The 16538-nt window shown below is 39.8% G+C and overlaps 1 protein-coding gene across 2 annotated transcripts; it reads right to left on the reverse strand.

Moving 5' to 3' along the window:
• Positions 1-8934: 8934 nt before the first annotated feature.
• pcdh18a (protocadherin 18a) lies at positions 8935-16467 on the reverse strand. 2 transcript variants are annotated; one of them, XM_017417042.3, is made up of 4 exons: positions 13514-16467; positions 12876-12964; positions 12086-12258; positions 8935-10311 (listed from the first exon to the last, which is right to left on the reverse strand). In XM_017417042.3, exons 1-4 carry the CDS (start codon positions 15986-15988, stop codon positions 9503-9505), a joined length of 3546 nt encoding a protein of 1181 aa, XP_017272531.1. In that variant the 5' UTR covers positions 15989-16467; the 3' UTR covers positions 8935-9502. The 2 variants fall into 2 exon arrangements, with proteins under 2 accessions (XP_017272531.1, XP_017272532.1); XM_017417043.3 differs by having other exon boundaries at positions 12876-12931; positions 13514-16466.
• Between the last annotated feature and the right edge of the window lie 71 nt (positions 16468-16538).

The following is a 16538-nucleotide window of genomic DNA, read 5'->3' on the forward strand; positions in this document are numbered from 1 at the left end:
GTTACTTTGCATGAGGAGAGTTATATCAACTTGAGATTCAGCTATTACAGGGAGAGCAGACTGGATTGATGCCACCTTATTAATGAAAAAGTCCATAAATCTATTGCAATGATCTATACTGGTATCAGCATGCGTGTATGTGGAAGGTTTGACCAGAGAGTTTATGTCAGAGAATAACTGTTTGGAATTCCCACGGCTATTCGAGATTTTTAGGGAAAAGTAATGGGATCTTGCTGCAGTGAGTGCTTTGGAATATGTCTTTTGGTGTTTGCGATAGGCTTGTTTGTGGACCAATAAGCCACTGGAGATAAACTGCCGCTCCAGGGCACGACCTGCAGTTTTCATTGTACGGAGTTCAGATGTAAACCATGGGGCTGATCTGGAGAAGGTAACTGTCCGAGTTTTAACCGGTGCATGAGTATCAAGAATACTGCGAAGACTGGAATTATAGTGGTTGACATAATCATTGACAGAGGTGAATTTTGTAGTTAGTGAGATATCCTGAATATCCTGGTTGAAAAGGGTCAGATCTATTGTCTTTAAACTTCTGAATTGAATTTGACGTTTTGTTTGCATATATGTCTTTGTTAATGGCAAAGTCATGGAAATTAATTTATGATCAGACACCCCCAAGTCTTCAACTTGCAGATTGGAAATGGGGGCGTTGTCCGTGATTACCAAATCCAAAGTGTGACCTCTTGTGTGTGTAGGTAATGAAACGTGTTGTGTGAGATGTAGACAGTCCAAGAGTTCAAGAAATTCTGCAGCAGGGCGGTTATTAGACGAGTGAACATGAATATTGAAGTCCCCCAGAATAAGCGTATTATGGGATGTGGCACAAAGTGATGTCAGGAGATCTTGCAGTTCCATAATAAATCCAGTGTTGAGTTTTGGTGGGCGGTAAATGAGGAGTATCAAAATTGTCTCATTTTGCAATTTACAATTGAAAAGAAGGCTCTCAAATGTTGTCAGCTCCGGTAGTGGGAGGGGGGTTACAGGTAGATCCCTGCGATGGAAAACGGCCAACCCTCCACCACGGCCAGTGGTCCTAGCTTTCTCCAGATATGTATAACCTGGTGGACAAGCTTCATTTAGTGCCATATATGAACTAGGTTTGTGCCAGGTTTCAGTAAGGCACAATATGTCCACTTTTTTATCACATATGTGATCAAAAATAAAAGTGGTTTTATTGCAGAGTGATTGAGTGTTGAATAGTTCTATTTTTAATTCGGAGTTGGGCTTAGCCTTTGGGAAGGTGCGAAGTAGACGAAAATCCACCCCGCGTCTTCCCTGTCGCCGCTGCTTTCCTTTATTGTCTCTTGTGTTGGTCGTCTTCCGATGACGTAACCGATGACATGTTGAATGTGCACCACGGGAATGTAGCCGGTGGATGTGATATGGGCCGGTAATGAAGCTAGACAAATCTTGTCGGTGTTCGTGGTGTAATGACAGACCATGAGAAGATTGGGGTCGATGGCGGTTCGGCCTCTGAAACCAGGGGCCAGCCGGAGCGGTGTGGAGATGCCGTGCCCACGCAGAGTGGAGGTGCAGGGGGGCCAACGGTGGTTTTGTTAGACTTGCAGTCAATGTCTTCCTCATATTATATCATCAAGGGTTAATTCTTGTTTCAGAGTGTAAACTTAATTAAATCGATGTTAAGTTAACTAGTTAACTAGTTAAATCAGGTTCAGATAATTTAGAGTAATCACTTGATGCAAAAACTCCAATTAATATTCCCAAATTTCACTGTCAATTTTACTTTTTAAACTTTGTTTGTTATTTGTTTGCTGCGTTCAGTTTTGACTTATTTTTTTTTTATTTTGTAATCAAACCTTAAAAGGCAAATTCAGTCTCTTTTACTGATAACATATTATGATTGGAAGTGCCCTGTAATTACTGAATTCTGCTTTAAGCTGTTGAGATCTGATAAATATTAAGAGTGAATAAAATAAGTACTCTGAATATTATTGATTGATAACACCAATCTAGTGCCTCTTTTAACAAGAGCTTAAAACAGTAGTAAATTAGGTTTCACCCTTCCTTCTTTTATACACCCTTCTTGGTACAATTGTTTGTTTGTTTGTTTGTTTGTTTTTTTTGTAATGTGGCACTGCAGCACAGTGTTTAGACCTGTCGCCTCCCATCAAGAAGACTGCAGGATCGCTTCCCAACATGGGGCCAATCTGGGCGCAGTTTACATGTTCTCCCTGTGCACACATGGGTTTATTCCAGGTACTCCTTTTCCTCCCATAGACCAAAAACATGCATGTTAGGTTAATTGGTAACTCTAAAACTGCCCCTAGGTGTGAGTGTGAATGGATGTTTGTCTTGTTTGTCTCTATGTGTCAATGTGATGGACTTGTGATATGTCCAGGGTGTCCCCCGCCCCTTCTTCTTGCTGAAGAATGAGAAATATGTTTTTCAGCCTTTTAATTAAGTTTCATATGCCTTTTCCACTGCAACCTGGGCCCAAACATGCTGCCTCGGGATTACAAGACCGCAACACTGACCACCAAGCTACAGCAGCTGATTTTATATATTTATTAGCATACTAATAAGGTGCTTGAATTGATCCACCAATCTATCCCCTTTATCTTTATATTCAAAGAACTTCAATCCATGTTGAATTTAATGTATCGTATGTGATTTTGTTGCTTTTATTTTCTTGAACAAAAAGCATGTATATAGTGAAATATTTCTAAAGTATAACAACATGTTTGTGTTCTTTAACCCTAGTGCTTCTAATTCTACCATGAACTCTGTTTTTTTTTTATTTTTATAAATGATATGTTAATGTGAAAAATAAGATCATATTAAGACTTTTAGATAATTCGACAATTTAACAGCCATAAACTGGCATGTGTGAGATGTGCCATATTGTGCCTGGCCAAACATCACAAAAGCAACAACTCAAAACCTTGTCCAAAATAGCTTTACTTATTCTATGTTATTGGGAACACTAACCTCCACATTTAAACTCATTCTAAAATGCAACCTAGCACTTGATTTGTTGATATGAACCTGAAGTTGCTGAGATCTTTAGGTAATTTACACTGATTTGCAAATATTTCTTAAATATATGTATGGACATGGATGCAATGTTTTTCTTGCTGCAACACACACAGACATAGACACACACACACACTAAAGCAAGATGAATTACTGTGTGCATGGGATCTGACTTAACCCATAGTGGAAGTAGGTCACGAGGGGCAGGGCAGGTCATCAGGGAAATAACACTGCAGTTCCACTACCTTTGTCTCTGTCCATATCCCCAAATAACCTTCTCTTTATCATTGTGTCCCTGTTCCACTATATATAGGCTGTATGTGTGTGATAGCAGGTTTCACTCTCAAATGTTGGAACACTGGGTTTAAAGTTGTTTCCTCGTCAGTTTGGATGACTGGCATCTATGTATCCATAGTTTCCACATCCTTCCCATATAGCTCCTCTCTGTGGGTTTGCTCATAGAGTAGAACCCGAGCTTGAAGTGAAATTATAAAAAGCTGTCGGAAACCTAAAAAATTCTCTTCATTCACAAAAATTTAGGCCACTAGAACAAATGAAGTAAATTGCCCTTTTCTTTATTCAGACTGTTAATACATCTAAGCAATCAAACTTTTACAGTACAAACCATAAATCATAAATCAAAAATCAAACCATAAATCATAAATCAAACCATACATTTACACAACATACAAAATACACTCAGCCATAGTTATAATATTACATATTGTACCAAAGCTGTTGTCCACAAGTGGCTGCTTATGTGCAATATGGACTTTTTGGGATATTCTATGTTTGTTATATGTTTAACTTTTTGAATTTGCCACGGCGTTCAAGCTTCCCTTACTGTCACAAAATGACTTTTTAAGAAATTGAAAAGTGTATGGACTAAGCTATCATAGAATTTATGTAGCAATATGCCTGGCAAAAGACAAAAAAAAGTTATTCATCACATACATGACTTTTTTTTCTGTCCTCCTTTATTGTCTCAAAGTGGAAAAACAGCCCAGCTGTCTTGTCATTTGAATACATTTTGACTTTTGCATTCATTCAGACCTAGAAAGAAAGTTGCAACCCAGAGCAAAAACTGTCTGCTGTGATTTCAGTGTTGTCACACACATGAACACATAAACCAGTGTGACTGTTTGTAGGCATGCAGTAATTAAGCCATCTGCATATCAAAATAGTGAGCTTAGCCTCAGGGTGCAATGGCAACAGTGGTATGATGTGCATGTGGCATTAATGTGTATGTGCATGCATCAATATTTTGCGGCATTATGCCAAGTAACTGACTGCAGCAGTGAGATTCTGTCTTTAGTCTCTATCACTCTACACTAATCCAATTGTGCAAAGAGAGAAAGAGACGAGGTAAGGGAGAGCATATACAACTGGCTGCACTCCAATTCTAAATGGCACGCTGGATGGGGATATTTATTAGAGAGAGAAAAAGAGAGATAGAGACAGAGACAGGAACAGAGAGAGAGAGAGAGAGCAAAAGAACAGCAAACACAACCACCTCCATACACAGACTAACACACAGAACTTCACACAGAACACCCCGCAACGCCCACTGGCTTCATACAGACCCATATTCAATCATTCACATGCACACTTAAGGCCACAATGATGAGAGCACACACACGCACACACACAAACAGAACTTCTTACAAGTCGGTGCTGCATAAAATCAAAGAGGGCAAACTGTAGATGCATAAACCAATATGCAATTAGAATGACAAAATGATTCAGCCTTAGCACTTTCCTCCTCACTCTACAGCTTCTCTGCAGGCCTTGTTGAACGTGAGGCTGAGCTTTGAGTGGTGCTGTGAAAGCCTACCACCCTTATTGTTGATATACAAGTCCCACAGTGCCATCTGCTGGACAAATCTGTCCTATTGGCCTATTAACATCAACAATATTCCCAGTAATAATTTTATTATGTTGTAAAACTCATGGTAAAAATACAATCTGATTAATTCTTTTAATGAACAAATTTATTGAATTTTCATCAATTACAAGATGCAGTTTTTCTGTAAGCCTGGATGCACTTGGCACAATGCATGAAATTTGAGTTGAGTCTCAGGATGTGTGGAAAAATGGTAAGGAATCAAAGTTTTGGGTGAATTATTCTAACCATACTCACTGAAGATGAAGCATTACAAACAGACTTAGTCTTGTTAAAAGAAGGTTAAAAGACTGGCAGCTGTTGACTGAATTAAATAAACACAAAATTGAACATTAAAAAACAATGTGTGTTTAAAAACTGTAACAAATATTTCATATTATAGGTACAGGCCAAGAAGAATATGTGGCAGAAAAGCAGCTACAAATGTATACATAGCGATGCATCAAGTAAACATGGCCAGTTAGTTGCAAATTTAAAAAATATATATCTTGCTCATTAGAACACTAATAGAAAAGCAACAACATTTTGACCCTGTGAACTTTTGAAAACAATACGTGTTTACATGAAAAACTTCATTTTCTGTATTACAATTAAAATGTTTTTGAAGAGATTTAACTTTTTAGTACTTGTTATAAACTTGACATGAAGCTATAAGCTAGTATTATGAATAAAAATTAACTTTTTTGCCCATTCTCTTACAAAGCTGAATCTTTTTAACAAAATATTTGTACAAGAAGTACTTTAAACAACAGTAAAAAGCATTCCATCATGGTGGTTTTATCACTGTGACTTGTTTACTCTGTTTATATTACAGGCTTGCCAATATCCTGTTTTCCTGCAACTGGTCCAGCATGAGTGCAGTGAGGGGTCAGTATTTTGACTTCAGATGAGAGCTGATTTTAGGTCAGCAGACCCTGCATAACACAAGTCTTCACCTTCTTTATTTCCTGTCATAATAACTGTCACTTAGTATATTTTACAAGCAAATAAACAAACAAACAAAAAACAGATGAGGGGGTTTAATATTTTGTGGCTTGCGTTAATAAAAGATATGAGTAAGACTTAAGAGTTGAGATTTAATACCTTTGTTGTGGTGATGTGAAGAAAACAATTAGTAAAAATAGGCCTTGTGATTAGGGAAGAATCAGAGAGTGACAGGATGAGATGAAGCACAGAGGAGCATTACAAATTCTAATGTCTGTGGGGACTTGGGGATGTGATATGAGCTGAGAACGCTGCTGGGATTTGGATTTGTGTGCGTGCCTGCTTATGTGTGAAGGGGAATATTTATGGGTGTGTGCATGTGAGTCTCAAACAGACAGATGAACAGACAGAAATAGCCAGAAGATGAAAGTGAGATATTGGGGCTATGCAAGAAGGCAATGGTAGATGGAAGAGAGCAGGTTTCAGAGTGTGAGTGAAAGGCAAGTGAGACTGACAAAAAATTTTATTGGTGGATTTACCAAAACAATAACAAGCTGGAGTTCATATTTCAACATCCTATCAGTGCCATGTTGTGTTTGTGTAAAATTAATTACGTGAGTGGAAATAAATGGTTCCAGCAGTTCTTTCATTCTGTATGTGTTTTTTTTCTTTTCTATTACACACACCATTACCCTATACTAAAAAATGTCTTGTTGCTAAAGGACATCCATCATATGCTGCCAATCTAATTTTTAAACCACACATACACAAACTCACACACACACTCACTGAATCTTCAGTGATTCTGCTTCATTAAAGAGTTTGTTTTACAATTTTAGAAAGGAAATGAAGGCTCATGTTTTCTTGGTTTATATTACTGGAGAATACATGTGCTGGATCTGCTGCAGGACATGGCAATCTGAACAAACTGGATCAAAAGCAACTGGCCTTAAATTTTTTTTATTTTATTTTGATTCAAATAGCTTTATAAATATATTACAAATGCTAAATTCTAACAGTTTTTTTTCATTTTTAAATGAAAATAAATATAATATAATAAAAAGGTAAATTTGAATTTTTTGACCACTACACGTCTAAAAAGTTGGGACAGAGGCAACCAAAGACTATACAAGTGTTTCATATGAATAAGAAAGAGCTGAAGAAGCATTTTGCAACTAATTAGGTAAATTGGCAACAGGTCAGTAAGAGGACTGGGGATAAAAAGAACATTTTAGAGAGACTGAGTCTCTCAGAAGTAAAGATTGGCAAGGGTACACTAGTCTATATATATATATATATATATATATATATATATATAATAAAAATGATTTAAAAATATTATTACAATTAATAATACTTTTTTTCAGAATTGTGGTTGTTCATACTATACTTTGTTTCTTTTATTGTGTTATAGTTAGTTTGATAGTTTGGTTAAGTAAAAAGCTTGTAAAAAAAAACAACAACTAAAAACACATAACAAAGGGAGCTAGAAAACAGTGCCACACAGCTGCCTGAAATCCGGGTTTGCATTGCACACTCATGTAACACATCTTGACAATGTGCACCTTTATGCTGGTGTGACATATCTCAACGATCGGGGAATCGATTTGCAGATCATCATTTTTGGCCATTTAGCAGACAAGTCAAAACAATTAGATCAGGGGGGCCTTGACAGAACAGGAACCAGAAAATCAGAAAAAGAGATGTTTTAAAATGTACAATAAAAACCAATGTTTATTTATTCCAAAACATTTAATTCTAATGCAGTAGGGCCTCATACCTAAATCAAATTATGAACTTGAAAATTAGTCTCTTGTGGGATGCCTAGAAATATTATATAATCACACTAGGCTAAGCTAAGCACCTAGCATACTTTACTTACCCTCACTCACTCACAGATAATGCTTGTTGTTCAATGAAGCTTAAACTCTTTAATGATGAAGACAAATTAGCTCATTATCAAGTGTTTTTGAGCAGGTTTTGGTGTGTGTGTGTGTTTCAGAACAGGTTGCAGACTGCTAGATGTTTATGTGTCGTCTTGTTTCAAACAAACACCCTGACTGCCTGCCTTGTGCTTGTTTGTATGTATGCAAATTTTATTATTTATGTTGTTAAAGCTTGCCTCTCTTGAGGTTAATTTCTTTATTGACCTGAGTTGGTGACTGTTGCCTTTTTAAAGGTAATTTAATATGGAGTTTTCTCTTGTCTATGTAATTAAAATGTGTGTATCAACCAAATATAAGTCCTCATAACTGTGAGTAGAGTGAGCGATGAGAGCAGGGAGGCTCACTTACTTTCTTTTAATTGTATTTTGAGTCCGTATGGCTGTTTCACAGTATCATGCTTTCATTTTTTTTATCATGTGCTGTTATCAAATGTTGTTCTTGTATTAAGCATAGCCTATTTAGTATAAGTGTGATGCTCTCACAGACTGAGAAGGACTAATAACCTAGAATCAAATTAATGCCTAAATGCAGTTTAATCTAAAGTGATCATTTGGGAATAAATTCACAGCAAATGCTATGATTATTACCAGAGACTTGCATGTGAATATGCTATGATGAGATCTGAGCATGGTTTGCACAGAATACAGCAGACGATGCTTGTGAATAGAGAAGACACTGCAGTTCAGATACTGAGCAATAGAGGGTGCTAAAAGACAGAGGGGCAAATGGAAGCACTTGAACACTAAACCAGCAAGAAATTAAAATAATCATATCAAATATGGCAATAAATTTCAAGTGCTAATATGAATTTTTCAACTTAACCCTGTTACGAATTCCCCCACTTTATTTATCGTCCACTGGTCACATTTTACAATTTTACCATACAAAAATCCACTTCCAACATGAAGCTGCATTGAACTGTGACTGTTTCTTTTTTGTTTTTTCTTTGTTTGTTTAATATATATGTATTTGGACGCTCACACACTCACACACGTTCAGTAACAAAATTAAATACAGCTGTTTTACAAAATCAAAGAAAGAAGAAAAAAGGGGACAAACTAAAGAGATATTAAAACATGCAGTAACAAATATAAAAAATAGACATTAGTTTCCTCTTCTGTACATACATACATTGACACATATAAATATATATAGAAGTAAAAAAGAGTGTATTTTTAAAATACAAAGGTGGAATTGTACAGTTACATTCTATAATAACAAAACAGGAGACATGGCACAATATTCAAGTGAGTTTGCCTTTTTCCACAGACACTGTACAATATTGTATACTATGGAATAAAAATCAGATCACACATCAGTTGGTTTTCCCCAAGTCTGTTCACACTGTTGTAAACATTACAAATGAAGAAAAGGATACATCTTTTTTGTTGATGGATTTTCAGTTTGAAAACACTCATTCAAGCGACCTTCTGAGAGACTGTAATAACAGCTACATAATCTGCTCTTCGAGCTCCTGCTTTGATACCTTTAAGTAGCTTCACAATTTCAGTGCTGTGTTTTTCTTTTCTCTGTAAGTCCCCCAGCACTGAGAGGCAAAGAAAAAATTTGGTAAAATAAACAAGACAAGCATTACAGTATAAAAGAAACCACCATGATACACTTTTAGGTTGGCACAATAAACAAGAATGCACCAGAATGTGGCAAAATGTTTCTCCACAACAGTGAACACATATTAGACCTTTTTTTATGTTGTTCTGTACTAGTTCTGTCTGACATCTTGCAGAAGTTTGTTGATCTCATGAGCCAGTTCACTAGTGTCTATGCCAGATTCATGGCAACTCTCACTGCGCTTTCCACTCTGGTGACCCTGATGGAAGACACCATCAAAGTCGTCCTCCTCATAATTCTCTGGGATTTCTTCCATGGCTGGCAGCCATTTCAGGTGTGGTGGCTGTCCATTTGTGGAGGTGGAAGTGGAGGTTGATGATGAGGATGTAGAGGAAGCAGAAACATGGTTGGTCCCCACAGATCCACTTCCTGGATTTAGGTAATGGGTACTGGCAGCCCATGCAGCAACACCTGGGGGGTAAGCAGGACCTTTACCACCTGGCAACAAACCTCTTCGGCTGTCCTGAGGAACAGCGTTGTTACTATGGTTACCGGCAATGTTACCACCACAACTGCTTCCTCTCTCAGTAGCTGATGAAGATGAGGGTGAGCTTGTTTCAGTGCACTCAGCGTAGGAGGGGGGCAGGAGATGCTGGAACACAGAGTTCATCTCTGTGAGGAGGGAACCAGCCCCACCCCCAGCTACACACACATCCCCCCCCCCTCCAGCCCCCAGCTCCTCATTTACAGACTCCTTGCCAAAAGTGGAGAAGCTCTTACACTGCTCTGAGTCCACTGAGGACTGGTCATCTTCGAGCTGAGGTTGCTGCGAGGACTCCTCGCCCGGAATGTACATGTTGTTGCGGTAGTCAGCGGAGGAAGTCGGGGAGGAGATTGGAGGCATCCAGCACTGGTCAGAGTGTCCCAAGATGCGACATTCATCCGTGCACAGTCTCATAGCTAGAGCCGAAAACAAACAAACAAAAGAAGGAAAGAAAACATCAATCACAGTCAAGCCAGAGTTTATGGAGAGTGCATGGAAACTTTGTGGCATTTGACAATTTGTGACATGATTGCAAAACAACTCTGACAAATAAAACCCTTTAACACGGTATATTAAAAAAACATGTCACACGGAATAAAAAAAAATAATGGGACTGTTCTTGATACATCTCAAAGCACATAAAATATAAAGTCATGGATATTTAAACTAAAGTAATAAAAGCAAAGTTAAAAGCAACTATACAAGTTGAGTTTATGCATCATAACAACAACAAATATGAAAAACTGTCTTTTTCTGTTAGAAGAAGAAACATAAAATTGCTCCAATTTAGTTAGGTTGATGTTCTATGAGAAAAAAGTTTCATTTAGTTAGTTTAGTTTAATTTTTTTATTCCTGATCACTAGTGGTATTTATTGTTTAAAACATAAATACCCAGGTAGAACGAGGTATGAAATTATGACAGGAGCAGAATAAATGAATGAACATTTGCCAAATTCTACCCATATGGCATTCTATGCAGATGTTAATGTAATATTTGTATGCTATGCCAAATATGTCCATAACTACCAACAACAAGGCTGAGGCAGCGATGTGTTTTAGTTTGTTTTATCATTTTCAACATGAATAGGCTTTTTTGTCCATCTAAACAGAAAAATCTAAACAAAATAAATTTATTGAAGAAAAACAGTATTAATCCTGCCTGCTGGGCCATTATCTTCTCCCCTTCTTTTTTATTATTAGCATAAAAGATAACAGAAGGAAAGCGGAGGAAAGAGTTGCAACACCTCAGAGTCATTCTCAAAGGAAGAGAAAAGGAGATAAAGAATGCCTGTGTCCACAATCCCTCCCCTTATCCATCTCAATAAAGATTGAGAATACATTAACGAGTACAGAGGAGAGATGGTGAGATGTGGAGAAGCTCTTGGGCGAGCAGGAGAAAGCAAAAGAAGGACAGAGTTGCTCAGAAAGGGAGAGAATAACAACATTCTAAAAGCAATTACTATGAATTCTCCTCAGTTCAGACATGAAAGCACACCACTGTCACTCACCACGGGGAAAAAAAAAAAAGAGTGAAGGGAGGGGAAAAAAACAGCACCCTGAGACGCATACCGATGAGTGACAGGCGACTCATCTCGGCTCCAGGGAGGATTTTACAGACACGACTCTATCTTAGGGGCAGATAACGCACAGACACAACCACACGCACACAAACAGCCAGGCACACTGTAACCTCTCTGTGTGATAACGAGCGTGGAAATGAGGATTGTGTGGTAGAATGGGGATGAGTACAATGAAGATTGTGTCGGCAACAGGGTGAATTTAGTGGCTGTAAAGGCAGGTGTATACACAAATAATAGGCTTAGGTCCGACACTGTCCATGGTGCTGAAATTTGTCAGGCAGGCATTACATTGGAGAGCTGGGTGTGGTCTGCAGGTCAGTTGTGGTTCATTTCAAGTTGTAAGTTTTTTAAATCCATTTAGTTTACTTCAAGAGGATTAAACCAAATTAGAAAGCCCAAATTGATTACATTTCCTGAATATATTCAGCTAAAGTGTGATTATACCCACAAAGAAGAGGTGATAGTTGAGCTGCTGCAGAAGGTGTCATTGCTGTGAGGCAACTGATTGGTGCCAAGTCATACCAAGAAAGGTGTAAAAGGGGATAAAAAGAAAAGTGTTGTTGCAGAGTGTAGTTGCTAAGACTGAGGCAAAGTGTGTGGCAAATCTCACCTGGATGGAGTCGGTGGTGCATTTCAAGGTGCATCAGGTCAGAAAAGCCCTCCCCCAGCAGCAGTCTGTCCACAGGAGATTCCCGCCCCATCTCACAATCACTGTCCCCCGCCTCACTGTCCCCACGGCCACTGTCCTTCAGGCTGAACTTGTCCATGTCCTGCAATGCATACCTATGTCGAGAAATCCAAATAACACTGTTTGTAAACATGGGGATGCCTTTGGAAACTGATGATGCAAGATTATGTTTTTCACATGAAAAGCTGGATGAATCAGTCTGCCTGTTGAGTAGACTAAATCCATCATATCAGACTTGAGGCTGCTTCTGCAAATCTGTCAAATCACTAGACAAGGCTTGGCCTATAAATTCTACATGCAGGTAGATCCCATCTATAAATCTATCCTAGCAGCCACAAGGGGCTTCAATAAATCTATCACTTAGAGATCATAAGGAGATATCATGATGAAAGTTTTGATGGATGCAAACTTTACAACCTGAGCCTTTTTTCAACGAGAAGTACTGTGAAAACTGGTGTGATATTCAGAAAAAAATGCATTCTATTACACTGAATGATATCAGATATGATAAATTGAATATGAAACAAACAACAAAAAATCAACATTTACACACCATCAAACAATGTAAAGAATCAACTGACAAAAAAAAAACTTCACAACATGTTGTTGGAACATGAAGTACATAATGAGAAACAAGTGATTTTCAAAAGTAAACAAAAGATAATCTTTTTTACGGGAAGGGAAGAGGGGCTGGTGAATAGGGGTAAATTACCTGTAGCTGCGGGAGTATTTGTTGCCACGGAAACTGGGTCTGGGCTGGTACTGGCCCTGATGGAGCATGGACAGAAGCTGTGAGACTTGCTACATCCAAAAATGACAAAAAACAAACACACACAAAAAAAAAAAAAACAGAAAAGGGGGATGAATAACAGATGGGACATTGAGGAGGGAAAAAAGAAGAGACAACAAAGAAGACAAAATAATGAATGAGTAAACACAAAATGGATGATGGAGAGGCTGCTAAAAATGGGTGAAACAAAATGGATGACATTTAAACAAAAAAGGGGACATGAGATTGGGTGAGTCTGGATGAATATGGAAACGCGACTGAGGGTTGAGTCATGGCAATGATGGAGGTTATAGTGACAGGGTGTAAACAAGGTAAAGACAAAGACATCTGTAATCATCAACAGTTTTAATGAGAGTCAGTCTGAACTACAGGGCAGTGTTGATTAAGTCACTGTCACATTTGGAGACGAGTTAATTTACTCAAACAGAGACAGCTGTGTGTGGAGGAGGAAGAGCCTGGTGTGTGTTAGTTTATGACAGAAACTGACACAGACAATTTAGGGCTGAGGGGTCGCATGTGAAATTTTGAAGACACAGCTGTGTGTGTTTCTGTGTTCTCACCTCTACAGGTGGAGCTGCATGTGCCAGTTCCAGGGCAAAGCTCTCTGGGATATGGTTGGAGGAAATGGTCACTAGGCTGTTGAGGGATTGGCGGCTGTGTTGGTTCTGCCTGCTCCCGATCTGGGCTCTATCCATAGGAGGCGTGTCTGACGGTGAGCGGTGGTGAGCTCTGATAGGGAGGGTGCCGTTCACTGTGGGAACCAGGGTGATGTCACCTTTGTGGATTTGCCGTGAGGGCTTCTTTGGGTGGTGCTGGTGGGTGGATTCAGCTACCCGGCAGTTGTAGGAGTGCCTGTTGTCCTTTTTCTCCCGTTTACAGTGAGTGGCAAACACCACCATGATGATTAGGAGCACAGTACAAATGGCACACAGGGAGATAATGATAATCCGGGACACATTGAGAGAAGACTCCCCCTGGTCCATTGGCTGCACATGGTTCTCCACGTTCTCAGAAAGGGTGATTTTTAGAACGGCCTTGGCGCTAAGGCTTTCACTTCCTTGATCTCTGACCACCACTGTGAGCTCAACATGATCACGAGGGAAGTTCTCCAGACTAGCATTGGCACGGATCTCACATGTTCTTGGGTCAATGATGAAGAATCCTTCCTCATTGCCGCTGACAATGGAGCAAACAAGCTCAGCATTAACCCCTGTGTCACGATCAGTTGCTCTGACAACTGTTACTAATTGTTCAGTCTCTGTGAACTTTGATGCAGAAATGTCTGCTGTAAAATTCCACAACTGGGGCACCACAATAACTGGAGGGTTGTCATTTTCATCCAGAATGTTCAGAACAACTGTTGCATTGCTAGTTAGAGTAGGTGTCCCTGCATCTTTGGCTTGCACAACAAAAGAGATCTGACTCACATCTTCGCGGTCAAATGTGCGCAGAGCATAGATGGCACCATTAGAGGGGTCAATAGTCACATAGGTAGAGATGGAACTTCCATGAATGGAGTTCTCCAAGATGGAGTAGCTCACCTGTCCATTGGCATCCAGATCAGGATCAGTGGCCATGATGGATGTCAGATATGCTCCAGGGGCATTATTTTCTGATTTGAAGATCTCATATCGTCCCTTTTCAAAACGTGGTGGATTATCGTTTTCATCAGTAACATGCACAGTGAAATGTTTGACAGTGGAGAGACTGGGAGCTCCCTTGTCTTCTGCCACCACAGTCAGGCTGAACTCTGATCTTTTCTCTCTGTCCAAAGACACATTGGTTAAAATCATGTAGTTGTTCTCGTACTTCTTCTGCAGTTTAAAAAAACCTTGACCATGAAGCTTACATTCTACTTCTCCATTTAACCCCGAATCCAAGTCCTCCACCCTCACAAATGCTACAAATGTGTCCAGTGGTGATGACTCAGATATATAAGCTGCATCTCCATTCCCTTGAGAGGACATGAGATCAATATTGATATCTGGTTTGTTGTCATTCACATCTACCACTTTGACCAAGATCTTGCAGTGAGCGGGCATGGAGTTTGGACCCATATCCTGAGCCTGCACATCAATGTCATAAGAGTTCAGTGCCTCATAGTCCACACGCCTGATGAGGGTCAGGTGACCGCTGTCAGGATTAATTTTGAAGGTCTCCATAATTTTGGGAGACACATGACTGCTAAAGGAATATACTATTTTGGCGTTTGTGCCTTCATCCGCGTCTGTGGCGTTCAGGTCAATGAGCAGAGTGCCAACAGGTGAGTTTTCAGGCAGGTTGATGACATATGATGACTTCTCAAAAATCGGGCTGTTATCATTTGAGTCAGCGACATTGATTTTGAGGAGGGTCGAACCCGTTCTCGGGGGAACGCCCCTGTCAGAGGCTGTGTACTGAAGTTCGTAACTGGAGCGCACCTCCCGATCCAGCTCCCTGAGCACCACCAACTCGGCATATTTAACCCCATCACTTCTGGACTGAATGTCAATCTTGAAGAAGTTGCTTGGCTCTAGCGCGTATGTGTACAGCGAGTTCTCACCAACATCAGGGTCTGTGGCGCTGTCCAGGGGAATGCGCGCTCCCACGGCCGCGCTCTCGGAGATTTCGATGGGGATGACGGCGCGGGCAAACTGAGGTGCGTTGTCGTTGATGTCCAGCACTTCCACTTCGACGTGAAACAGCTGAAGATGCTCCGTTGGCAGAGTCAGCACGTCAAACTGAATGAAACAGTTGAGATTCTTTTCACAGAGTTTTTCGCGGTCAATTTTGGTCCTGATGCTGATTTCTCCGTCCTGCTCGCGCACTGCGAGGAAATTCGAGTTCCCCCGTTGCATAGCTCTGAAGCGGAGGGAGACTAAGCTCGGAAGTTTTGCCAAAACATCCGCAACATCGTCTTTCAAACGAGCAATAACTGTGCCAACCTTTTGCTCCTCGTAAATCTTATACTTCAAAGTCTTACCGGTGACATGCTGAGTTGCCAGCACCAAAACAGTCATAACTGCCAACATTCTTGTCAGGAAGAATCCCGTCATTTTTTCTGGTTGGATTTTTGTGAGGGAGAAAAAAAAAACAAACCAAAAAAAAGGCAAATCAATCCAGTTTTAACTTCCTAAATGCTCTGCTCCATCATACAGTTGCTGTATTTGGTTTTTCCGCGAACTGAAAGCACAAACATGCATTTGTTAAAAAAAAAAAAAAAAAAAAAAAAAAAAACAAAAATGTTTCAGTTATACTGATGTCCTTAAAAAAACATCTTGAGTTGTTTTGGTTTGGTTTCTCAAATGTCTTCTCCTATGCGCGCATCCAGTGTGAGGGAGAAGAAATTGAGAGCCACTGAAATCTGTGCGTCTTTCTCCTTCTCCTCTCTGCGTCTGGTCTGTGCGCCGAGCGCTCTCCTCCGCTCCCTCTCTCCGTTTGAGGCGTCTCTGCACACAGACTTGTCTAAAAGAACCCGCCTCAAATCTACTAGCTGTACATCAGCCCCGGCCCCCCCTTTTCACATGCCGGCAAAAACAAACGTTTCTTAAATCAAAAGCCGGGCTGGTGGCCCACTTAAATCCAAAAGAAAAAGAGGGAGGAGGA

This window comes from Kryptolebias marmoratus, linkage group LG3 (assembly GCF_001649575.2).
Source record: "Kryptolebias marmoratus isolate JLee-2015 linkage group LG3, ASM164957v2, whole genome shotgun sequence".
Classification (NCBI taxonomy): domain Eukaryota; kingdom Metazoa; phylum Chordata; class Actinopteri; order Cyprinodontiformes; family Rivulidae; genus Kryptolebias; species Kryptolebias marmoratus.

Coding starts and splice junctions, on each gene's coding strand:
- pcdh18a (XM_017417042.3), bottom strand. CDS start 15,988: ATGACGGGATTCTTCCTGACAAGAATGTTGGCAGTTATGACTGTTTTG. Junction 12,259..12,875: donor AAATACTCCCGCAGCTACAG/GTAATTTACCCC, acceptor TTCTCGACATAG/GTATGCATTGCAGGACATGG. Junction 10,312..12,085: donor GCACCACCGACTCCATCCAG/GTGAGATTTGCC, acceptor TTTCGGCTCTAG/CTATGAGACTGTGCACGGAT.